General features: G+C 46.7%; 1 protein-coding gene and 1 pseudogene across 2 annotated transcripts; one reads left to right on the forward strand and one right to left on the reverse strand.

The window, feature by feature from the left end:
• Positions 1–1749: 1749 nt before the first annotated feature.
• Positions 1750–1869, reverse strand: LOC136659672 (5S ribosomal RNA; annotated as a pseudogene).
• Positions 1870–2639: 770 nt separating this feature from the next.
• LOC136659413 (inactive serine/threonine-protein kinase PLK5-like) lies at positions 2640–24746 on the forward strand. Of its 2 annotated transcripts, none has more exons than XM_066636573.1 (12): positions 2640–2844; positions 8997–9104; positions 9763–9879; positions 10727–10856; positions 13025–13112; positions 16131–16226; positions 17555–17753; positions 19034–19172; positions 21282–21355; positions 22144–22246; positions 22410–22490; positions 24564–24746. In XM_066636573.1, exons 1-12 carry the CDS (start codon positions 2731–2733, stop codon positions 24728–24730), a joined length of 1416 nt encoding a protein of 471 aa, XP_066492670.1. In that variant the 5' UTR covers positions 2640–2730; the 3' UTR covers positions 24731–24746. The 2 variants fall into 2 exon arrangements, with proteins under 2 accessions (XP_066492670.1, XP_066492671.1); XM_066636574.1 differs by having other exon boundaries at positions 22413–22490.
• Positions 24747–24947: the final 201 nt, after the last annotated feature.

A 24947-nucleotide genomic window follows, 5' to 3' on the forward strand; every position in this document is an offset into this window, starting at 1 on the left:
CATTTCAGGTCACGGACCCCTCCCATCCCCTTCTTACCCTGAGCTGGTGTTAAAAGTAACATAAAGGAGGCATGAACTTCTCCCACATCCAGCAGTGTGGATCCAACAAGGGCAGAAGACATTATTTCTCTCTCCTCCCGCCATACACACACACACCTAGGGTAATCCCTGACTGACTTAAAAATGCCCAGCCTACACTAAGGTGAGGTGGGTCTTCTTTGGAGATGAAAAAAACTCAGTTTCATTTGGCTGTGTTATTTGTTACTAAAATGGGGGAGATCCTGCCTCAGACAATTGGATGTGAAGGTTAATTGTCCATCCTACTCTGAGTTGTTGTATTAATTTCAGAACAGGAAGGTTCCTCTAGTCCAACTTTCTAAAGCAGGAAGTCAGATATTTCCAGGAAGCCCACATGCAGGGAATGAAGGCAATAGCCTTCCTCTGCTATTTCTTCCTATCAACCAATCTTCAGAGGTAGACTGCCTCTGGACATGGAGGTTCTATTTCACCAAAAAGTTTAGCAGTGATTAATAGATTCATCCCCCATGAATTTGTCGGCGCTTCCTTTTAAAGCTGAGGACTATCACCACACCTCGCAGCTCCATATCAGCACAAGTCTACGCATGTCTACTCAGAAGTAAGTCCCATTTTGTTCAGTGGGGCTTACTCCCAGGAAAGTGTCTATAGGATTGCAGCCTGAGTGTTGTCTGAAAATGAACTTGTCCTGTCCTGAACTTTATTTATTTATTTGATTTATACTCCACCTTTCTCCCCGAAGGGCACCCAAGGCAGCTAACAATCAATACATTAAAATACAATAAAAATACAGATAAAAACATTATAAAAACAATAAAAAAAATATAAAATATACAGCAGTCAGCAATAAAATGCACAGTAAGAAACATTGATTTGTAAAAGCAGTCATTATAAGGTCTCAAAGGCTTCCCTAAATAAAAAAGTCTTCAGGCCCCACTGGAAAGTTAATAGCGAAGAGGCTGTTCTCAATTCAAAGGGGAGATCATTCCATAATGCAGGAGCCACCACTGAGAAGGCCCTGTTTCTGGCCGCCATCCCCCTCGCCTCTCTTAAAGGTGGCACAACCAACAGGGCCCCCTCCGATGACCTCCGAGAACAGACCGGACTATACGGAAGTAGGCGTAAATAAGCTGGTCCCAAATTCAAAACCAGCACCTTGAATTCAGCCCGGAAGCAAATCTCCTACCGATCAATTTCATTCATCCTTGTACCATGAAAGGAGTGAAAAGCTTCCCTTTCTCTCCACTATTCCCACATTTTGTATAACAATAAGCATAATAAGCTCAAGCTTTATAAACTTAATAAGTTTAAACTGCGAGAGGAAAGATTCCGGTTGGGTATCAGGAAGAAATTCTAACAGTAAGAGCATTTTGACATTGGAACCAATTCCCTGGCAGTAGGTCTTCAAGCAGGGGCTTGACAGGTCCTTGCTGGAGATGCTCTAGAGAGGATTTTCCTGCTTCTAGTAGGGGGTTGGACTAGACAACTTAGAAGGCTCCTTCTGACTCTATGATTCCATCGTCTGCGAAACCTCTATGAAAATCCCTTTCTCCCAGTCATCTTTTTGCTTTGTCAGTCAGTCAGACAGGTTTTGTTCATTTTCAGAGGTGGGGAAGGTGTGTGTTTTGGAGGTGTGAGTTATTCGCTGTGAGTAGAGATCATTTGGTTTGTTTTAACGGTTGGCAACCTTCAGTCTCAAAAGACTATGGTATAAGCCTACAGCACCTGGTATTCCCAGGTGGTCTCCCATCCAAGTACTAACCAGGCCTGACCCTGCTTAGCTTCCGAGATCAGATGAGATCGGTCATGTGCAGGGTAACAGTTGCTGTTTGTTTTAATTCTGATGTATATTGTATATTTATTGGTCTTTCTTTTTTAAAAAAAATTTGAATTTTCAAAAGAGAGCTTTTTTAAAAAAAGAAAGACCAATAAACATACGACGTACTTTGTTAGAATTAAAACAAACCAAGTTATCTCTGCCCACAGCGATAATGTTTTTGTTTCTTAAGAAATCGCCTTCCTCCTGCACTAGATCCTCATCATCTTCCATGTATCCAGTCCACTGCCTCCACTGAGGGGCAACTCAAGAGAAAGGAAAAGCCCTGCTTTCTCTTCCTCCTGGTGCAGACGCTCAGACAACCTGCCAGGTCTTTGCTTCCCTTCTTCACTAAAGGGGAATTGAAAATTCTGCTCTAGTTCTGGACTGGAGCATACCTGCTCAGGGGCAGTCTATCTTTGTGCTAAGGGCTAGAACTAATGGAAGGCCATCACCACCATGCCCTGCTTGGGGTCTTCCTGGAAGCATCTAGTTTGCCACTGTAGGGTTCAGGATAATGGATTAGTATATGTATTCATAGCAAGGAGAGGAAAAAAAAAACCCTTTTGCTTCCCCAATCACAATCTTATATTCTTACAGCAGTTTGCTGAGCAAAGCACAATCTTCCCCATGGCTACCTCTCTCTCTTTCCACAGATCCTGCTTTCCTCACAGTCCGGCAGCCCATTTGGCAAGGCGTGGGCAGAGCAGGGGAGGCCCTTCAGGGTCCCCACCCCCCTGTCTTATAAGTAGCCCTGGCATGTGCTCCTGTTTGGCCAGACACTCCTGTGAGCAGCTGGAAGGAAGCAGGAAGGGGAGGGGGGCACACTTGTGCATATGAATTGACCGAAAAGCTGGGAGGAGGAGGAGGAGGAGGGCATGGGCAGGATGGACTATGCTGCCCAGAGGAAAGCAGAGGGGGAGACTTTAAAGTATTTCATAGAGGATCCAGGCACCGGGACCCTTTACAAGAGAGGACAGCTTTTGGGAAAGGTAAACATACAGTACCGTATACATATATTTGCTCTTTAAAAACATGATCCATGATATTGTTGATTTGCCTTCTGCATTGTGGACTGCAAGTGTGCTTTGCTCCTGTTTCAGTTGCATCTGCTTATCTTGGAAGCTAGTTTCCTACAGAGGCCATGGACTGAATTTTGCCCCTTTCAGTGCTTTGCACATGATCTCAGTGTAAAGAACAGAGGGTCGATTCTGAGTAGGCACTGAAGGTGCTTGCTTGAACTGTGCAGTGATGTCGCTCAAGTGGAAGCAAGAGAAGGACCCTGGAGTAGCCCAAGGAACCTTCGTTGGTGGTTGGGGGAAACTGAGGCACAAGGTGAAAGGGCTACTCAAGGTCACTCTGCAAAGTGGTGAAGAGCCCTCCACTAGTCCACTAGAAGTCTCCTTTCCTTCCAGGACTGAAAAGAGAACCTTTAGTTAGTCCTTACCCCACCACCCCTTTCTTGCCCACCCTCTTGAGCTGGAATAAAACTCCAGGGTAGGGGGAACCCACTCCAGGGTGGGGGGGGGAACCCACACACTGCAACCATCCTCTCCCCCTTTTAATCCACTCTTGTATGGCAGAGCTGGAAACCCCAATTGCTACACCCAGGCAGGAAAACGCTCTGGGATTTCTCGCTTATATTGGAATTTCGTCCTCTTTTCCAGCATTTAAGGAATGACCTTTCCAACTGAGCATTTCAGTGTTTTGTAATACATTCCTCCCAGCCCCAAAGAAAGAAAGAAAGAAAGAAAGAAAGAAAGAAAGAAAGAAAGAAAGAAAGATTACATATAGTGAATGCCATAGGTATCCTGGCTGCTTGACAGAATTTAGTAGGCAAAAGTGACAGTTCTCTGCCCCCAGGAGCCCCCAATCTCAAATAGACTATGTGGAAAAAAGGGAAGAGGAGGTAAGCAAGGAAAGAGGAATGTGGCTAAATGCCGTTAGTATAGTACTCTGTAGTATTCTATTCTATGAGGAAGGGTTAATTAGTCTGGATTCATCCTAGCATGGTACAAAGAGATTATTTGTGCAGCTGGAACAGATACAGTAGCTTTTTGCCCCTGGTTTAGTCTGAAGTTGGGGGGAGGGTTGATTCCCAGCCCCTCCTTTCTCTTTAAAGCTATTCCTCCACACCCAGGAATTCTGCACCCCATCCTGGTTTTTTTCCAGCAAACACCATCCCAGGGAGAGGCTACTCTGATGAGGCCAGACAAATCTGAATCAGGGAAGCTCCACCAGGCCAGCCTCTTCCTTGATTCTTTGCCTTGCTCCAGGATTAGGATGAAGGAACATGCCCAGACTAGTTACAAATGGTGAAGGTGTGGTAGTTATAGTCAGCCCACTCGGGACACCAACCAATGAGTGAATAGTGGCCTGTAATTTGGAGGGCAAACTCAGTCTCCAAAGTCCCATGGAGGGTCTAACCATGAGCATTCCCCAGGAGAACTAAGAATAGAACTTCCACTTGCAGGTGCAATCTACCTCTGAATGCCAGGTGATAGGAAAGAACTATGGCCTTCCTGCCTTGCTTTTAGTCTCAATATTGGGACGTCTTGCTGGCTGCTTTTGGAAACAGGCTGTCCAGACTAAGTTGAACTGATCCAGCAGGATTCCTTGTATATGCTTACAAAGGGTTATCAAATTCCTGCCAAAATGCCTTATCGGCACTTGTCAGCTATGGGTAGCTAAGGATGGAACCTCCATAAGCAGAGGCAGTCTACCTCTATATACCTATGCTGGGGGCAAGAAAGGGGAGAAACCCATCATCATGTTCAGTAGGAAAAATGATGCTGAACTAGATGCAGCCGGCACAGCTATTAGCCAGGGCAGCAAAACAGAAGCTCCTGGCAAACAGTACAATCTACTGCTCAATATTTTATACTGGGTGGCAAACTACAGGGGGGTCACTTTGGAGTTCCCCAGACCACAGTGAAGTCTGGCCACCATGGGAAAAGGGATGCTGAATTTGCTGGGCCCGCCTGGGCTTGATCCAGCAGGGCTTAGATCAGAAGACAATTTCAGCAGGTGCAGCTTGTCATCTGTGTCATCTCGTAGGTGACAGGCTGCACCTGCTGAAATTCCTGCCTCGACACAATTGTTAAAGGTCCAGGAGCTCTACAGTTGAAATGTTGGCCACCCCAGCTTAGATTCTTCATTACCTTTATCCAGGTGGGATTCCTTGGCCTTTAAGAGCAGAAACCCAACAGGTGAGGTCTTTCACTGCATCATCCGTGCAGGAGAAAGCTGCCCCTCTTGGCATTCCTTTCCCTTGTGGAGCTATTAGCAGTTCAGGAGCACTGCCAAGGAACAAGTTGTGGCGACCCCTGTGGAGCAGCCCTGCTGAGCTCTTTTTGGCCGCTCTGTTTTGTAATAGCCGTGAGGTTGTAAGGGGTCCTAGGGGGACTAACCACTTTAATATGGGTAGGAAAATTCTGGGGGGAGACAGGCAGTGTCTGTTGTTTTGCTCTTCCCTGTGGCACTGGTGTTGGGGGTGGGTGGGTGCAAAATGCTAAGTTTTGCAGGCTCCCAAACGCCAATGTTAAGCAGACCCTTCCCCTCACCTTCAGAGCCACTGGTGGCTGCTAATGGCTCTGAAGGTGAGAGGGAGGGTCCACTACACCAGTGTTCAGGAGCCTGCAAAACTTAGTGTTTTGCCCCTCCTCTAGGAGTGTTAGTGCCACATGGTTTCAGGCTGTAGCCATCTCCCCCCTCCTAAGCAACTCCCTTCCAACATGCATGATTCCATTCCAGCTTTTGCAGTTTCTTTTTCACAGTCCTCAAAAGTCTCTGTGCATCTCTCCGCACACTCCTCTTGGGCTAGTCAGAACCCAAAGTCTCTGAGTCCGAAAGAGGACTCCTCCTCATGGGCTCTCCACTCTTGTGGAATCAGCATCTTGGTTATTTAGAAAGTTTGCCACCTGCCCCTGTCACAGGAGCACCAGCCAGTTGGAAGGAGATGCTTCTCTGGTACCGTCCAGGTGCAAGAGTCACCTTCCTGCAGCAGGAGGGAGAGCAGCATCTCCCTGCAGAGCTGCCTGCTCTGAATGTCTTTTAAAATGGAGTACCATACCTGGAAAAGAGAGTTAGCAGAAGGTTCATGATGAACTTATGGAACTCCCTGTCACAGGATGTGGGGGAAGCCATTGGCTTAGAATGACTTTCAAGGAGATTAGAGACAATCTTGTTGTAATATTCTTAATATTAGCTGTAATAGTGAAATAGAACCTCCATGCACAGAGACAGTCAACCTCTGGATACTGGTGGCTGGACACAAACCGAAGGGGGGGCTGTTGCCCTCCAGCTCAGAATGCTGGACTAGATGAAGCTTTGGTGAGATCCTGCACGGCTCTGGTTATGTTCTTTTAACAGAGAATTAATATATGGAGAAGGAAAGGTCTCTGCAGTTGTTATCTGTAATAGCAAATGGAAACTCCATTCGCAGAGACAGTGGTATGCCTCAAAGCGTCATGTTCTGGGAAGCACCACAATGGGCTCTAGTTTGTACCAGGCCTTGGGTTGGCATACTGCAATCCTAGGCATGCCTTCTCCAAGGAAGTCCCATTATGTTCAGCGGGCTTACTCCCAGGTAAGTGAGTGTAGGATCCTTATAAGATCCTAAAGGTCAGCTCTCTAAACTCCTTTCCATGAAGGCAGGACTAACCTGTACTAGCCAGGCGCCAAGAGAAACTGAAACAGCAGTGATTGTTCTGCAAAAAAAGGTGCTTACGGGGCATGGAGCCAGAGCAGAGTCTCCTGCAGTCCTCTGCCAAGTCACAGGAGGAGACCTAAAAAAAGACTCATTTTTTCAGTCCCTGATTTCCCCCAACCTACCTCAGTTTCCTGCTGTGCTCACATGACATAGTTGGTAAGTCCCTCAGGGCAGTGTGCTTTCCTGTGTGTAACTAACATATACAGTATATAAATATGAAACCGTAATGGTAGGAATTCTGTGTTTAAGGATCACAAAGACAAGAAGCCTGCAAGAAGAGTGTGAAGGGGCTGGTGGTCTTTCCCTGGTCCCCACTAAGTGACACACAAACTGCCTTTGTAATGGAAGTTCCATCCTTAGCTGTCAGAATTGATAGACGGCCATGGACCAGTTTATTATGGCCCTGTCTAATCCTTTCAAGTGAGTGTAAGAAGAACCCACTGCGATCAGACTGATGTTAGCTCATTGTCAGCCCAATCCTATCCACAGTTTCCTGGGAGCAAGCCCCATTGACTGCAATGGAACTTACTTCTGAGTAGACATGAGTAGACATTGGGCTCCGTGTCAGCACATTTTCCCACCACAGCCAGCCGGATTTTTCCGAGAAGTGCACAAGTTGGGCATGAAAAGCTCTCATCTGTCTGGTCCCAAAACGTATTGTACGGAGAGGTAGATTGTCACTGGCTATCACTGGCTAGATTGTTTGGCTATCATAACTAATTCACTGATGATACACATAATTTTTCATTGAAAATGAAATCTTTTATGCCATGGAGTATTCCCTGGAATCCCTGGGGTGGGGTGGGGGGGTTAGCGTGATCTCTTTTAATTTGCTTTCAAATTGTCATTTAAATTTGCTTTCAAATTGACATTTTCACCCACCAGGATTGTGTAGGCAGCATTTCTTTTTAACTGTTTGCCTGATTCTCAAGAAAGGTCTTTGGTTATTGTTTTGTTTTATAAAATAACCACTTTCAGTAGGACCACCAGATTCATCATGAGGTCCATGGAGTATTGATCTCTTTCTCCTTAAAAACTCTCAAGGTTTGGATTGGAGAGACCTCCCTTTATTTCTCCCCAGTAATCATTAACAAATCAACATCGGAGAAATAAAGTGAAAGGACATTATGATTTTATTGGTTAGGTTATATGGAAGTTTTTGAGTGTCACAGAAGACCTGCATGCACAACTACCTGACAAAGGAGTTCTGTAAGATTCTAAAACTTGCATACACCTCCACCAACAAAAGATAGTAAAAAAACATATACAACTAGGGTTGGCTTTCTGCCATTTGGACCCTGTACCCAGTGGCATAGATAGAGGGCGGAGCAAAATGGCTCAAGGGATAGAGGCTCTGGCCTGGAGAGCCAGAGATTGGTGGTTTGAATCCCTCTAATAATAATAATAATAATAATAATAATACAGGTATTTCTATACCGCCTTTCTTGGTCCTCAGATTTCTCCTTAGACTTTATTCAAGGCGGTTTACATAGGCAGGCTATTTAAATCCCCGTAGGGATTTTTACAATTTGAAAGAAGGTTTCTATCTTTCAAGAAACCACAACATTCAGATGTTTCTTTCTTGATGTGGTCGCACATTCTGGCCTCCATCCTCCCACGCTCAGAGCAGATGGAATAGCTCGGCTCAGCTTGACAGCTGCTTCAAGGTCGCACGGTGCCGGTGGCCTCAAACTGGCAACCTTCGGATGTTATCTTCAGGCAAATGGAGGCTCAACCCTTTAGACCAGACCTCCTGCCCAGGCCTCTAAGGCCAGAAAAGAAATAAAATAGATGCAAGGGAAGGCACCAGGATGAGGTCTCTTGTTATCTGGTGTGCTCCCAGGGCAATTTGGTGGGCCGCTGTGAGATACAGGAAGCTGGACTAGATGAGCCTATGGCCTGATCCAGTGGGGCTGTTCTTATGTTCCTAAAATGGGAGGGACCACAATGGAGGTGAATGCCTCCATTTTGCTCCCCCACCCGAAATGGCTCTGAAGGGGAGGGGCCGCTTGCACACCGCAGTGAGGCTCCCGGCAAAATGCATTGCTTTGCACCCTCTCTTGCAATGCCGCTGCCTGCATCTAAGGGGTAATCTACTTTTTGAATTTTTTTCTAAACAAAAAATAAATGTAATTTTTTTACAAAATCATTTCTTCTGGTCATCATGGCGACTTCTGGTCATAGCTGGTGGTGTTCTGAGGCCCTACAGCTGTGAATTTCGTTATACTCAGAATTTGGTATCCATAAGGGGTCCTGTGGATCCCCCATGGATACTGAGGGCCCACGTTACATGCATAGGATTGGGTTCTAGGGTATTTCTATTTTTTTTTAACCTTTTAAGGCAAGGGTAGTACAGCCCATTCGTGTCTTCTAATGGGATGTAATCCACCCCTGTCCTGATTCATGACCATCACTCTCCCCTCTTTTCCCCAGGGAGCATTTGGAAGGTGTTACAAGTTCACAGACATGTCCACCAACAAAGTCTATGCTGTGAAGGTCATCTCACAGTCCCGGGCCTCTAAACTGGACAACAGAGGGAAGGTGAGCTGAGATTTTGGGGAGAGGGCGGTGGATCTTGCAAATGTCACACACCCACTCAGAAACCAGCTCCATCTAGTCCAGGCAAATTAGAGAACTTCCTAGAGCTGCCGTCCATTACCCCCATGTTGAAGAACATTGCTTGAAGAACGTTGAGTTGGAACATTGGAGAGTGGGAGGAGCAGAGGCTGGCAAATAATTAAGGAAGGGGGCAGCATTTGGCATGCTGCCTGAGGTTGGGTCTTGGGCTGGTCTATGTGTCATGAAACAGTCCAGCTCTGCTCTGACACTTGTCTGGGATGTTGAACAGCAGGAGGAGGTATCAGGGCCCAAGAGACTTGCTTGAGTGCTCACGAATCCAGAGGCGAAGCTTCTTCCTATATATGCACCAGGTCCCTGATGTCCTCAGGTCCCAAGGATCAGTTCACCCAAACTGCATATTCTTTACCACAGGAAGAACAGTGAATTGTCATTTTTGTTTCTCTCTCTCTCTCTCTCTCTCTCTCTCTCTCTCTCTCTGGATGTCCTTGGAGGTCTTTCTCCAACCACTGCAGAGTTCTAGCTGACTCCAGCACCTGAGCCCTGCAACTTTCTCTCTCTCTCTGTCTGCGCAGGCCCAAAATTTCTGGAAAAATCTTTTTTTTGTTTGTTTCATTTGCAGGTTGAACGTGAAATTGAACTGCACAGCCAGCTCAAGCACAGAAATGTCGTGGGCTTCCACAGGCATTTTGCTGACCAGGATAATATCTATATGGTGCTGGAATATTGTAGCCGTAAGGTGAGAGCCAAGTAACAGCAGTGACGGCAGCAGGGGGGCTGGAGCTTGAAGGCTGAGCCAGGAGAATACTGTATTCTCATTCTCCCTCAAGTAATGCCTAATGAGTGAATGAACAAGAACATCAAAAGAGCCCTGCTGGTTGAGGCCAAAGTGCCAACTGACCAGAAAACCCTAACCATGCAAGCTCCTGTGTCTTTCATTGCAGCTTAAGCTGCAAGAATCAGTGGGTGGAAGCAAGCAGAACCACCTGCCTGTTCCTGTGAATGAAGGCATGAAAGAGTGGCCTGCTGGAAAAGCTGGCAACTCTTAATCCAGGCCTGTAAACATCTTTCATTTGTACATTTTGTTTTTGTCACTGTCACCCAAGTTAACTCTCCAGCTCTCCACCCTCGGCTGTGTTTCTGTGTCTGTAAAGGTCTAACAGGGGACTGAAAATTCAACAGATACTGCTTTCTGCAACACGTGGGGGTAGGGAGGAGATGAATTTTGGCTGCTAAACTTCTTCCTAATTTTCCTGTGTTTCCAAATTCTAAATTTGGCTGGTTTGCCCAGTGCACAGGAAGCTGCCTGTTCAGGATGAACTCCTGAAGCAGATGACCTATAGGCCCAAAATGATTGTAGGACCTTTATTCAGAGGAGTGCATCTGCATCTGGAGGTTCTACCATGCTGTTGTGGCTACTAGCTGAGCAAACATTTGGTGGGAATATTAGAGGCTAAGCAAGACCTCCCACAGTGGAGAGGAGTGGTGACTGCTCCATTCAAGTCCATTCAAGTCCTTTTGGACTCTCTAGGATTCTGAAGTCATGTTCCTTCTCTCTCCCCATGCTCTGTCCCACACATCTGCAGTCCCTGGCCCACATTCTGAAAGCCAGGAAGACGCTGACGGAACCGGAGGTTCGGTTTTATCTGAAGCAAATTATCACCGGTCTGCAGTACATACATCAACAAGGGATCATCCACCGGGACCTCAAATTAAGTAGGTAGCAAAGGCCGCAGTGTGAATCCAGAAGCATGTCTAACAATGGATCCTTGATGATCCTCTGCTCATTTGCTCTGAAATACACCTGACCTTGTTCTAGTGGGGTAAATGTGCACAGGACTGCGTATTGCGGCTCTAATAGCCATGGTTTGTTTCCTCCTCTGTGCATGTGACTAATTTCCTTTTAAAGTTAACTAAGACCAGAGCCATCACTAGGGCAGAGCCTGAGGAGCACCTGCTCCAGGTACTTCATCAAGGGGGGGTGCATGACTGCCCCCAGGCTCCACCCTAGTTATGGAGGAGGCGCTGGCAGCTTCATGTCTTCCTTTCCTTTTCCTGTGAAGGTTTCCCTTCAAGGGAGCCTCCATAAGTGAAGGAAAGGGGAGTGCGAAGCCACTGCAGTGAGTGCCCCTCTTCAGGGGAGAACTGAGAAGTGGCATCATGTGGCACAATGTCACATGTATGGTTGGCAACCTTCAGTCTCGAAAGATTATGGTATAAGCCTACAGCACCCAGTATTCCCAGGCGGTCTCCCCTCCAAGTACTAACCAGGCCTGACCCTGCTTAGCTTCCAAGATCAGGCCTGTGCAGGGTAACAGTTGCTGTATTTAGTAATACAGCACAGTCACATGATGTCACATGATGACATTGTCTGGGCACCAGACTAAATCCATTCCACCTCTGACTAAGTCTGTGGCCATCACTATATCCTATGGCAGTGAGTTACATCAATTCAGCACTGTGTGCTTTCGTTTGAATGCCACAACCTACTGCCCCTTGTCTGTCTGTCTGCCTGCCTGCCTCCCTGCCTGTCTGTCTGTCATTGCCTGCTTGCTGTTTCTCAGGCCAAAGACTGGGCTACCCAAGTTCCAACATAGAATCGGAGAGGGGTCAACACAGTGTCCACTTTCATCCTGTGGCTTGAGCAGCATCAAACATCAGCATTCTAGTTAATGTGATATTATTGAAACCTGGAGTACAAAGGACTTGCAGGTCCTGGCTCTGCTGGAATCACCTGGAGAAATTAGCACCTTGTCATGGGTGCAGATTAAATCTCACACGTGCGCATGTTATGGTACAGGAGAAATGAATCACCCACTGCCCCAGATTTGCCCTTTGTCCTGGGACCCTGCAGGGCTGCTGGAGCTTTGTAGTGCGATTAAAAATACACAGCAGCACAGCCAGCTGTCTCAGGGTAGAGGAGCCTCAGTCGCTCCAGTGTCCGAGTAAATGCCTGCATGGTGACCTCATCGCACGAATGCAGACAGAACTCGGTGCAGATCCAGCAGAGGGAATGCAGTTCTTATTTAGCCTGCATGTGGCGTGCAATCTCTCTTTCTCACATATACAAACTGAGCCTCAATGTTTTCTACAGTCTCGTAGATAAATCATGTGCCTTTCATCACACTTTGCAGCATAAACAGAGCAATTATTTGTCCAAAAAGATAAGAAAGGAAGACTTTTATGTTTAAGTAACCAAGATCTATAATGAAGGCTGCAGAGCCTTGTAACCCTCCATAGCAATTGAATTCCAGTCTTCTAAAATGTTATCTGTTTTTGCCAGATTAATAAACTGATCATCTGAGAGCCCAATCCTATGTGTTTCTTCTCAGAAGTAAGTCCCATTATAGTCAATGGGACTTGCTCCCAGGTAAGTGTGGATAAGATTGCATGGAGCTCCCAAGTCAGACTAACTCAGGGCCCAGTCCTGTCCAACTTTCCAGCACCCCTGCAGCCTCAATGCAGCCCCGAGATAAGGGAACAAATGTTCCCATATGTTGAGGAGGCCTCTGTGACTGCCTCTCCCCACCACAGGATGCAGTGCACACCCCATAGGCACAGCAGCAGCGGCACTGGAAAATTGAATAGGTTTGGGTCCTCAGTCACTCTCTTTAAGGCTTAGCTGTGGTTTGCAGCATGTCGTAAAACCATCCTAGCAGCCATTTAAAAAATGCATAGCATAAAAATAAATAAGCTTCAACTTACATTCCGTAAACGATGATCATTCTGCACAGGTGTGTCGACTTCTATGGCCAGAAACATCTTCAAACTGCAGTCCAATGTAGTCTTTACTTGGGAGTAAAGTCCCGTTTCTTTCAGTGGCTTTCTCTCCTCGGCAAATATGCGCAGAATTGAACGTGACTGTTAGCGCTTTGTTTTTCCAGGTAACTTTTTCATCACAAAGAACATGCGAGTGAAAATTGGAGACCTGGGATTGGCGACCCGAGAAGAACAGGCCAACCGGAGGCGCGGGTGAGTGTTGCAGAGGAAGAAGAGGAGCAAGTGAGCCCGTGGTTTCTGAATGGATAAAGTCTGGATTTTGTTGTTGAACTGCATGTGTAATTCTATGTTGGGGGTGCCTGGGACAACCCTTTCTGGCTCCTTGGAGCTGTAGGATATTGTTCATTTACTTATTCATTCATTTTTGAAGAGAAAGTGAGCAGGCTTCTGGAGAAGCAGAAGTGTGAGAAGACTGTAGAGGTGAGAGAGGAAAAAGATTGACATACTAGCGCTCTTCAGATGTTAAGAACATAAGAACAGCCCTGCTGGATCAGGCCATAGGCACATCTAGTCCAGCTTCCTGTATCTCCAGCAGTGTCTTTTCTAGTTGCTATCTGCTTTTACATCTTTTAGATTGTGAGCCCTTTTGGGACAAGGAGCCATTAGTTATTTGATTTTTCTCTATAAACCGCTTTGTGAACTTCTGTTGAAAAGTGGTATATAAATACTGTTGTTAATAATAATAATAATAATGTCACAGTGGCCCACCAGATGCCCAAGGAGCACACAAGACAACAAGAGACCTGCATCCTGGTGCCCTCCCTTGCATCTGGCATTCTGACATAGCCCATTTCTAAAATCAGGAGGTTGCACATACACATCATGGCTTGTAACCCCTGATGGATTTTTCCTCCAGAAACTTGTCCAATCCCCAGTTCTCAGTCTGCTTACGAGATTGCATGAAGGACCCCTGGAATTATGTGCCCTAGCCCTGCCCCATACTGATGATTCCCCCATTTAGCCTCACACCCAGCCTCTGTGCAGGGCCGGCCCATCTATGAGGCCAACTGAAGTGGTTGCCTCCCTGATAAAAGGGAGAAACTCTGAATTTGTTGTTGCAGATAAAAGTTAACTTCACACAGGGTGGGAGTGGGGCTAAGCACCTGTGTCATCAACAAGGGTGGGGCAAGTGTAGTGGGAGTCTGGTAGCCCTCCTTGCAATAGTACACTGATGGGAGAATGTCTGAAGAGGGCTACTCGAGGTGGCAGTGGAGAGGAGACTGGCAGCTTTCTGCTCTTGAGCAGCATCTGGTCAGCAGGACGGTCTGCAACCAAGAGCAAAAGAATCCTAAGGTCTAGAACAGTGTTTCTCAAACTGTGGGTCGGGACCCACTAGGTGGGTTGTGAACCAATTTCAGGCGGGTCCCCATTCATTCCAATATTTTATTTTGAATATATTAGACTTGATGCTCCCACGGTATGTGACAGCATTTGGGGAAATGTTACAGATCTGTGCTTTCAATGGGCTACTGTGTATATGCTTTTGACAATGATAGTAAATGGAACTTACTCCTGGGTAAGTGTGGGTAGGATTACAGCCTAGGATTGTTAAAAATTGTCTTGCTTGATGATGTCACTTCCATTCATGATATCGCTTCCGGTGGGTCCTGACAGATTCTCATTTTAAAAAGTGGGTCCTGGTACTAAAAGTTTGAGAACCACTGGTCTAGAAACTACAGACAAGTCTGAACGATCTGCTTATTCACCCAGTGGTATGTTACAAACTTGTGGAACTCCTGTGTTCATGTAAGGCATCACCTTAACATTGTACAGCTGTTCATTTTGATCCCCTTGCTTCCGCTTTTGTTTGTTTTGTTTTAGTTTTCCTCCCTGTTGAATTATCCTAGTTATTGTTTCCCTCTTATTTTAATTTTCCTTCTATACCCCCCTCCAGTATCCTTACAGGATATAAGGATGTAGTTGGTTGGAGGCACCCATTTTGGTTTGCACCCAGGTATTATTCCCTCCCCTTCACTCAGTCTGATGCTGTTCAAAATGGAACATACACCCCATATTTCACATCCTCTCACATCCTAAGAGGTTGTTGTTGGGGCAAAGTGGAATTACATATGTAATGATACCACCAGCGGGGAGGGGACATGTAAAGCTCCCTGTGTTATTAGTTTCTGACACTCAGATTGAAACAGTTAAATGGAAGAATACTAACAGCGCAATCCGAAGTAGGACTTAGGTTGTGGCAAGTCACTTGCGCCAGCCTAGCAGGGTCACAAATGTGCTGTAAAGCATGTTTGCGCCTTCTCTAGAGCAAGCCGTGCCAGCGCATGGAGACGCGCTGGCCCATGGAGGCTGAATCCAGCCTTTGTGGCAGCTTGCAGGGCGAGCCTTGCATCGGCCGAGCTTGGCCAACACAAGGCTCTGAGGTGGGCGGGGAGGAGGCAGGAGGGAGATGTTCCGGGGCGCTGTTAGGGTGGGAGGAGGGCAGTCCCAAGGGCAGATGGGCAGGGAGAGGGAGGCGGTGCTGGGACCCAGCTCTAATGCCAGATCCCAACTCCTGTTCCCAAGCAACTTGGCTTCAAGCTGTTCCACTCTCCTCGGACTTGTGCCACCTCCTGAGGAGACCCATAGGGGCTGCAGTGGCTTACCTGGGGCTAAGGGGAAGAGTTACTGTGGAGCCCTATTTCGCGCTGGATACAGCGCAAGCCTCCTAGCTTACCTGTTCCAGTACAAGATAGGATTGCGCCCTAAATTTCCAAAATATACACCCAACTTTTTACTTATGCACTTGAATCACCAAACTTATAGTTTTGGCAAGACAAGCTCATGGATTCCTATCAAGGATGTCATGATTACATTTTCTCCATTACAGCAATAAAAGGATGCTTAGGAATGGAAACTCCTTAGTAAACCCCATCGTGTTTTTGGAACAAGCATTGCAAACAGTAAATGGTTTTCCACATGACTGGTTACTGAAGTCCTGGGTTTGGTGTTCCACTAATCAAGTTTCAAGCAATGCTCAATATTACTGTTAGGTTTTCCAGCTATGTGTCGATTAATACCCACAACATTCTCAGCTTGAAGCTGCCCTGCGCCTGATGAGGTTGGCTCTTGCCTACGGAATTCCATGCCACATGAAAACAATTAAACCTGGTTTGCTTTGAACCACAGCTCTATTTGTCCTTTCTCCTTGTATTTATGTACAGTTTCTTTTCTCTCTCTCCATGCCCCATCCCCCCTTTTCATGCTCCATAGAGTGGTCTGTGGGACTCCCAATTACTTGGCTCCTGAAGTCGTCGCTAAGAAGGGGCACTCCTTCAAATCAGACATTTGGGCACTGGGCTGTATAATGTAAGTAATTCCAGAGGCAGAGAGAATTGGTTGGATGATCTGAATGGCTGTGTGAGTCCCTACATACAGGACAGTATGTAGTATGCATACAGTATACATACAGTATACATACAGTCAGAAAGGCCCAAGCATTCACACAGGCTTCTGCTGCAAAAAGATGCTATTTTCCCATTTTCTCACCTTGCCTTCTCCTCTTAAGGCCTTCTTGCTTTTAAAGAGGCAGTACCCAGCATAGACAGTACTAAGCTAAGTGGAGCTATAGCCTGACTCTATATAAAGCAGTTTTCTATATTCATGAGCAAAAACATACAGTTCTGCTCTTAGCTAAAGAGACTAAAGCTCAATGAGTAGAGTACATGCTTTGTGTAAAGGTTCATTCCCTGGCATCATCAACTGAAAAGGATGGTAATCGGGCTGGGGAGAACCTTCTGCCTGGGATCCCTGGAGAACTGTTGCCAGTCTGAAAACAATACTGGGCGTACAATACAATATGCTGCGTACAATATATGTGTTCTGTACGCAGAAGTTGAAAAGGTCTTGGGGAACCGGACTCCAGACCCCATTCTCCGCCTGAGAACCTGGAGATCCACTGGAGGTAGTGGGAAGATGAACCAATGGTTTGTCTCTGTATGAAAGTTTCATTTGCATGCAAACTCTTGGCTGATAAGGGGATCATCTGCTAAGCCCACACTTGTACTCTGTTTTTTGCCCAACATGCGCCCCTTGGACTGCATGACCCAGGGAGATTGCCTGGGGAACATTGCCCAGGGAGTTAGGCAGACATGCCAGCCTTGAACAGATGAGAACAGTGGGAGGCACTGATCATAAGCAGAGATTCCCCATTTTAAACACAGTCCATTTTAGGAAAGGGATTTCGTAGCATGCAAAATTGTGCTCCCATAAATGGTTAATGTCAGTGTTGTGCTGGAGATGGACGGACCAGCAGATTCACAAAGGATTCCATAAGTGCCCAGGAGCAGTCTCTTCCTTACAATGTCTTCCTATGTTTCAGAACCAAACCCAGCTAGTGTGCCTACTGGGCTTGAGTCCAGACCCAGCTGAAGTAATTGATATGAAGCTGGGCCCCTCCTTTATACATTACGAGGGCACATCACCCAGGCATTATACCAGAACACCAAAAGCACCCTGTTGGATCAAGCCGAAAGCCCATCAAGACAAAAGTCCAACATCTTTTTCCAACAAAGACCAGTCAGATGCTTCCGGGAAACTGCACTGATGCCATCCTTTCTGCCAGCAGGGCTAAGCAGACTGTAGGCTTTTGGATCTGTACAGAAATGTCTCTGACTGTCTGTATCTTTCTTTCCCAGGTACACTGCCCTAACAGGCTGCTCCCCTTTTGAGATCTCACACAAACAAGAGATGTACCGGTGTATCCGAGAGGGGCGCTATCCCATGCCCAGCAACCTCTCACCCAGCGCCCGGGAGCTGATTGGAAAGTTGCTGGCACCCAACCCAGCTGCTCGACCTAGCTTGGAGGAGGCCCTCAACCATCCTTTCTTCATCCAGGTCTGGGGAAAGAGATCACTATGGTCGAAACCATGTTGGGTGGAAGCCTTCCTATGGTTCATGTGCAGAGAAGGGCATGAGAGTTGAACTGAGAGAGCAGATTAGGTCAAAGGAGCAGTATTGCACATTTGCATACCAGAGAAAGGTTTTTAACAATTATGGGGTAAGTGATGGAGAGTCTCTTTCCTGGGGTTGTTTTCAATCAAAAGTCATCACCAGATTCTAGAAGGAACTAGAGGCATTTAGAGAAAGAGGAACATGATAGGAAGTTTAGAGAAATTGGATAAAAAGACTCCCCCCCCCTCATGTTTAGAGGTGGGAGAAAACTGTTGGTGGTGGTGGTGTTGATTTCAGTGCTTTCCAAAGGCAGAAGTGCAGAAAGCAGTGTTATGTGTTTCTATTCAAAATTTACATTATAATTATAATAGCTTCAAAAGTTTACTAGGTAGGAGATGTAGGTGGTATAGTGTCAGCCGATTAAGCCATAGTCATTACCCATGTACCCCCATTAAATGATAAATGAAAACCAAATAAAACTTTTTTTTTTTTTGCAAATTTGAGGGTTTTTTTTTTCCAGAAATGAAAAGTGCAGAAAATGGTGTTATGTGTTTTCATTTCCTTATCACTGTTTTCTCCTATCTGTACTCATGACGTTAGAACTTGGGGGCACCAAAGAAAGCGATGGTTAGCAGATTCAGGGCAGATAAATTAGAGGACTTATTTATGCAATGTTTAACTTATGGAACCTGCTGCCACAAGACGTGGTAAACAATCACTGGTTTAGGTGGCTTTGGAAAGGGGATAAGACAAATTGATGGAGGAGGGAGAGAAAGAATAGAGATCTTTCAATAACTATTAGCCAGGATGGCTGAATGGAAGTTCCATTAGACCAGCTTGCATGCAGTTCACTGGCCCCTTAATAACTTCCTGTCTGTCCATTCCCCTTCCGGTCTTGTCATTAACCCCTCAGTGATGTGACCTCTCAGCCCCCTTTCCCATTGGGGCCCACTCCTCACTCTGCCCCACATTTCTTCAGCCACTTGCTTTCTGGACTCCCTGAACAGCTGCTCTGTTATGGGTCATCTCCCTACCCACCCAGCACTCGCACCTCTGCTAATGCCCTTCCTACCCCCAAGTCCTCTTGTGAAGCTTTCTTCTGCTATGCTGTTTGTCAGCATTCTATAGCTGGCCGGTTCACCTTGAGTAACTGGGCTGTTAGCAACCTGGAGCTTATTTTTGAGAAGTGGGGATAATCCGGTTTCTTTCATATCTCCCACCAGGGCTTTACTCCTACTAGGCTGTCCTCCCGAACATGCCATTCTGCCCCCATCTTCTCCCTTGCCAACCCTCTTAGGAAATTCTTCCAGAAAGCTGCGAAGGTTCTTTTCCGGGGCTCCCCCTGCCAGGAATCCAGAACTGGTGAGTATTATTAAAACAAGTATTCTTAGATGGATGAGAGTGGAGTATGGGAGGGTGCAAGATCAGGGATCTGTGCTTGGTGGGTGGGAAGGCACAACTCCCTTCCAAAACAAGAGGTGCCTTTGGGCAGAGCCTACTTCCACTTGACACCTTCAGGTCTAGAAACTCCTTTGGCAGAATCTCAGCCATACAGAGCCTGGACAGTGCTCTCCATGTGCTCAGAGGCAACCTCACTTTTTATTGCCCATCAAACCCTGGATAGAAGGGAGTCAAACAGCTGTCGGGGTGCAGCCAAAGAAAAATAAATGTATCATTCATTCATCATAAATTGGAGTGAATCCAATTTGAAACAGATACAGCACAGTCCTATGTATGTCTACTCAGAAGCAAATCCCATTGTGTTCAATGGTGCATTCTTCCAGGAAAATGTGTACAGTATTGCAGTCTTACAACCCAATCCTAACCCTGGCAGCATAGCTGGGTGCAGCAGCACCAAAATGACTACCACTGTATCCAGCAAAACCGCTGGGGCCTCCGGAGGTCTTCTCGGGGGAAGGGGACTTTTGTTGCCTTCTTCCTGGGGAAAACCCAGGCCCTGCAATAGGGCTTTTCAAGTTTGAGCCAGCTATTTTGCCAGCATAGACTTGAGAGCCTCTGTGATGGGCACTGCAGCCCAACACGGAGGATAAGATATGACGGAGCAGGTCTCCACTGGTCCCACCTCTCCTGCCCCACACTCTCCCTGCCACAGAACGCCTCTTCCCCGCTCCCAAGACACTCACTGCCACCCGGAGCTCTTACCGTGCTCTGGGCGGCATCCATCCATCTACACTCCTGGTGTCGCAGATGTGCTTTAAGGACATTTGTGACCCCCCAGTGCCAGTGCTGGAGCTCAGCTCTGGTGCTCAGAGCCCATAGAATTGGGTTCTTGGTTTCCTCATATGCACAGTTTTTAGTTTAGCTCCCAAAGTAGTTTCACTGCAGTTAGGATCTATCATCGAGGTACCGTATAAGATGTTAATGATAAAACTTTAGGGGTTTGTTCTCTCACTTGGTCCAGATTCTCCCTTCCAGGGGGAGGGAGCAGGAGCTGCCTGTGGACTTGGGGAGTGACTAATGGTAAATATGTACAGTAATTATGAAGAGCTGGTAGTGGGCTAGAATTCCACCATTTGATATGATGTGGGAAATACTGATCATGGATAGGATCTCTTCCAGATTAAGACCCTGGTTCTATCCTTCCCCCTTCCCCCACTAGTGCATCCATGCCGAAAAGGAGTGCACTGTATCCAGTAGTGGGGGGGATCAGAAGGAGATTTAATCCCCTTACCTTTCCTTAAGCCTCCTGGATTTATCTTTTCACTTTCAGTATTTGTTGTATATTTTTTGTTAAACAATTTAGCTTTTACAGTGTCAAGCCATGGAAGCAGATCCTCTGTTCATCTGCAGAGTTTTCAGAATATTATGACCCAATCCTGTCCTCCACCAGTTTATGCCATGCAGCTGTGCTATTGATGTCCAATCACATGCTGTGTTTGGGGGGGGGGTTTGACCAAACAGTCTCGTAGAGCCACCGTAAGCCACCTGATTGCTGATGGGTCTCCTCAGACCAACCACCAGCCGTTTTGCTGGTGTGAGTCCAAGGACACTTTTGGGGGTGGGACTGGGTCAGGAAGGGGTGATGGATAGACGCTGGCATGCGCTGCTGAGATCCTCCCCTGAACTGCCCCTAACTTACCCAATCCACAATCTTACCTGTTCTGGTACAGTGTCCAGAAGCCACAGGCACAGTTGTGGGGCTTTCAGGCAGTGATCTCACTGCATGTGATGGCACGCAACTTTTGTAATGCTGTAGGAGGACTTACAGTAGTGGATCGTAAGATTCTCCGTAGGATTGGGCTGCGCACCTGTTTTATTCTGAATTTTATCCTTGCCCTGTATTAATGTTCTGCATAAACTCTCTTGGTGGATCACTGATGAAAGGGCAGAATCTAAGGCCCTTAAATGAATAAAGCAGCATTGTGTCCTTGATGAATCCAGCAACAGAGAAGCCTGCAAAACTTATGCGCACAACCTAACCCCTGTGCATCTCTGCCTTTCCTCACATAGTGAACCTCTTGCCCCAGAAAGAAACTTTGCCACAAGGATTGCCCCAATGCCCAGTTGTAGAGCATCCCAGCCTGGTAAGAGACACTTTGATGATGTTTGAATGGTTGTGAGATTTACAACAAGATAAGAATAAGAAAGTGTGTTCTTGTTCAGAAAGGCCCTGAATGCATGAAAGTGGTCTGTTAATATATGAGTGTATGTGTGTGTAGTAAATGTAAAGCACTAATTATTACAACTGGGGCCTTGGTATCTGCAAGGGATCCGTTCTTGGACTCTGCAGATACAGAAATCCATAGTTTGAGGCCCCTTTAAAGCCTCCAAAGGCAACTGGAGCTAAGCTCTGGTCCCCTCTGGAGGCTTTCTGAAGTCTGCAGAGGCCATGTGTGTCCATCCACAGCTTCTGCAGGCTTCAGAATGCCTCATAGAGGCAAAAAAATGCAATTCCCAATTTCTGGGAGGAAAACGCAAGAGACATTTTTAATGCCTTATAAGCTATTGAGAAGCTCAGGGAGGTGACTGCAAGCTTCAGAAAGCCCTCTGGAGGTGACTGGAGTACAGCTCCGGACGCCTTCAGAAGGTTCAGGTGGAGCCAAGTCTGGCTCAACACGGGTCTGGGGGACCCATGTTGAGCCAGATCTGTGGAAATAAAATCCGTAGATAAACAGGCTTTACCTGTATCTGCATGGTTCTATATGTTTACAAAGGAGGAGGTGGGATTCTTCAAAGACTGAGAAGTAGAAGAGGAGGCAAATTGGATACCCTCTTTCTGGTGTTTGTATGGGATGTGGAGATTTAATTTTCTCTGTTCGTTTGGATTCATGGATTCATGTTGCTTCTCCCTCTCCTCCCCCCCCCCACCAAGGAAGAAGAAAAGGGGAGTGTGAACATCACTGAAGATCCCAGCAATTACCCCATTCGTTTGCTCATGAAGGGCTCTTTGAACAATAGCTGGTCTGCAGCAGAGGGTGAGTGGACCCAGGGGAGGCAGAGAGCTGGGAGTCAGCTGGGACTGCTTGGATGCTGAATCTTGGAGACTCCAAGTCTCTGCTGGACAGCTGAGAACCCAACATTCCTCCCCTCTGCCTCCGACCCCTGCTTTGCTCATGCCAACCCTCTCTTTCTCTCCAGCAGATGCCAAGTGGACCCCTGGCAGTGTGATTGAGAAAGCTGACCAAGTGCTGCAGACTTGCCTGAAGACTATCCCCCTGGGTGAGGCTGGGAAGGAGGGGTGCTACAATCTGCCACCTGCTTGGTCTGCTCACCTATGAAATAACCAGTTTGACTAGATTCTGGGGTCTTGCTGGTCTTCCCTGTGTCTTTACATGCAGCAACTGTTACCCTGCACATGCTGGATCTTGTCTGATCTTGGAAGCTAAGCAGGGTCAGGCCTGGTTAGTACTTGGATGGGAGACTGCCTGGGAATACCGGGTGCTGTAGGCTTATACCATAGTCTTTCGAGACTGAAGTTTGCCAACCAACCATTTTATCCTGCCCATGAGATATGCCTTTGCTGTTCACCACGGGGCAAAACTTGATCATTCTTTCTCTAGTTCAGGATTCAAAGTGCTACCATGATCACTGAAAGGCTGCGCCCATACTAAATTTGCCAGCCTTAATTTACACACTTTTTATGGTGAATCCCAATGACGGTGTTGCCAAATCAGTGCAGTCCAATTTTTGTCTGTGTTGTCATGTATTTTTTCAGAGCTGATTTGTGGCCATTTTTGTCCAGTAACCCATAATTGCACTGTCAGCTGTCCAGGCTGGGGCAGTAGACAACTGAAGTCTTTTGGAGCTCCTGTGCCTCTAATGAGATGCTTCTGATTTGCAGGCCCGCCCTGGTTATTGCTTCCTTTTGATCACAGCTGAGAAATTAATGATAAATAACCCCTTAATTAGACACCTTCAGTTCCCCACATGGGGAGGGGGAGTTTAATTACTGGTTTTCACATTATTTTTTTCTTTGCTTCTTTTAGTGCAAAATAGTACTATTTTGTTATAAAAGAAAAAAATGAAAGTAAGCCAGTAATTAACCCTCCTCCGTATGTGGGAATAGAAGCTGATTAATCAAGAGACAACAAAGGGTGACTTGCTAATTAGACCTGGTGATACCGAGGATTCAGGCCCGGCCACCACTAGCAGTTGCTCCACTGACTGTGATGCTCCTGCCCTCCTTGTTCTGGCGCCCTAACTTTTAAAAAGTCAGGAGGTGGGAGAGGAAAAGAAAAAATAGGAGAGAAGCTGCTGTAGCTCCATAATCTTATCTCCTTCCTTCTTCCTCTCTGCCTTCCCACCCTTTCTGCCTTTTGAAATGGCAAGAACATTGGAGGAGGAAGGAAGGAAGGAAGGAAGGAAGGAAGGAAGGAAGGAAGGAAGTTTGCAGGGAGGCATAAGGGTGATGTGAAGGGAGTGGGTGGGGTACAAGAGTGATGGAGAAAATGTGGGGAGTGCAATGTGAAGGGGGGAGGGACAGAATGGGGGCTAAAATTTGCACAGTGTGTTTCATCCACTTGGGGAGGTGTATAGACGAGTTCAGGTAGTATAGGGTTCAGTGGTGGACCTGTCATTAAATCAAAGGGGCAAATGCCCCAGGCGTGGAGCCTTGTGTGCTGTTAGGATCACACAGAAGCCTTTCCAAGGTTCCCAACACGGTTGGAAACTGTGCTTCCGGTTTGCCAGCAGCACAGTTTAAAGTATCAGGGAAGCTCCGGGGGGGTGGCATCCCAGGGGGGTACCATCTCAGACCTTTGACCCGGGGCACGGGGCAGGGGAGGTCCACCACTGATAGGGATTGGATAACTCATCACTAATCTTCCCAATATGATCATTGGGAAGCAACACTAGCAGTAGGGCCTGCAAACAGGTAACTTAACTAGTTTTGGAGGAGAACTTTGTTAAAGAAGGCTTAGTTGGGTGCATTGTCTTAGGTCTTGGCCACAGGGGAAGTGTTACTGGATAATGTGACGCTATACAAAGTATGGGACCTGCTTTTTAATTCAATTTTCATTCCAGCTAAGTGCAGAAAAGGGCTCTACGGCACAATCCTATGCATGCCTACTTCAACTGTGTTACCCACCTGAAATGGGCTCGCGACCCACCTAGTGGATCCTGACCCACAGTTTGAGAAACACTGGTGTATAGGATTGCAGCCTTAGTGTGAAAGCAACCACGGCTGAGCCATATTTGAGAAAATGAAAATAGATTGTGTTAATTAAATAAAAAGAAGGGGGAAATGGGAGTTTTAAGGTGCTGAGTTCTTCAACAGTATCTCCCCTTCTGCAGTGGAGCAGAACCACAGGTACCAGCAACAGGCGAGTTCCGTCCGGATGGTCACAAAATGGGTGGACTACTCCAACAAGTACGGCTTTGGCTACCTGGTCTCTGATGGATCGACAGGGGTCCTCCTCGCTGATGGGACACACATTGCACTCTGCCCTCAGCGCCAGTGAGTATCTCCCCTCACCTTTTCTTTCACGTTCAGTGCAGATGAATAAACCTTACTGCAGAAGGCTCAGGGCAGGTTTAAATTTTAGTCACTAGAAGCAAGTTGCTGGGCTGGAAAGAGTGTGAGGAGGGGTCACTGGTCCTTGGGCCAAAATGCCAAAGACCCCAGCCTCTTCACAGGCTCTTCTTGTCTAAATGAGAAGCACTGTGAAGATGACTGCT

The sequence above is a fragment of the Tiliqua scincoides genome, chromosome 8, assembly GCF_035046505.1.
Source record: "Tiliqua scincoides isolate rTilSci1 chromosome 8, rTilSci1.hap2, whole genome shotgun sequence".
Classification (NCBI taxonomy): Eukaryota; Metazoa; Chordata; class Lepidosauria; order Squamata; family Scincidae; genus Tiliqua; species Tiliqua scincoides.

Bases quoted from the DNA above. Each gene is read 5' to 3' on its own strand.
- LOC136659413 (XM_066636573.1), top strand. From the start codon at position 2,731: ATGGGCAGGATGGACTATGCTGCCCAGAGGAAAGCAGAGGGGGAGACT. The intron at 10,857-13,024 runs GTAGGTAGCAAA...TTGTTTTTCCAG, and splicing joins CCACCGGGACCTCAAATTAA to GTAACTTTTTCATCACAAAG. The intron at 19,173-21,281 runs GTGAGTATTATT...TTCCTCACATAG, and splicing joins CTGCCAGGAATCCAGAACTG to TGAACCTCTTGCCCCAGAAA.